General features: G+C 67.1%; 1 protein-coding gene across 1 annotated transcript in view; it reads left to right on the plus strand.

Annotated features, from left to right (window-relative positions):
• EMH_0065400 (uncharacterized protein) overlaps positions 1 to 566 on the plus strand; it is a gene marked incomplete at both ends in the record, with an annotated part of 2,897 nt that overhangs the window by 1,136 nt on the left and 1,195 nt on the right. Inside the window, one exon of the mRNA XM_013498378.1 lies at positions 11 to 509. Coding sequence (XP_013353832.1) covers positions 11 to 509 — 499 coding nt within the window. The remainder of the gene's footprint in view (positions 1 to 10; positions 510 to 566) is intronic.

The following is a 566-nucleotide window of genomic DNA, read 5'->3' on the forward strand; positions in this document are numbered from 1 at the left end:
ATTGCCGCAGCGACACCCCGCTCAGCCCCAGCAACAACAGCAGCAGCCACAGCAGCAGCAGCAGCAGCAGCAGCAGCATCTGTACTACGAAGGCCAACAGGTGGTGCAGCAGCCGCTGCATCCGCAGCGTGCCCCTGTGATGCAGCAAGGGGGTGGGGGCCCCCACAGCGGAGAGGGGCCCCCTGCCCCTGTAAACATGGGGGAGCTGCCGCCGTGGCAGCCCCCTATGGACTGCTCAGCAGAACGTAGTGTTTCCTTTGCATGCACCAGCCCCTGCATCATCTCTACCCAGGCCCCGCCCCCCTACGCTGTCTCCCCGCTACCAGCGGGCCCCTTCGTGGGGGACCTCCCCCACATATCAACGCAGCAGCCGCACCTGCAGCAGTGGCAGCCAGCAGCACCTGCAGCAGCACAGAATGAGGCCCTACAGCCTCCGCCAGGTCCTGCTGCTGCTGCTGCTGCAGCTGCTGCTCCTCCTCCCGGTGCTGCTGTTGCACCATTCCCCTTCGGTATGTGCATGGGGGCCCCTCAGGGGCCCCCCGGCGGCCTGAAAGGCGGCCCAGAGG

This window comes from Eimeria mitis, genomic scaffold (genome assembly GCF_000499745.2).
Source record: "Eimeria mitis Houghton genomic scaffold, Emh_scaff3381, whole genome shotgun sequence".
In the NCBI taxonomy this organism is placed as follows: Eukaryota; Apicomplexa; class Conoidasida; order Eucoccidiorida; family Eimeriidae; genus Eimeria; species Eimeria mitis.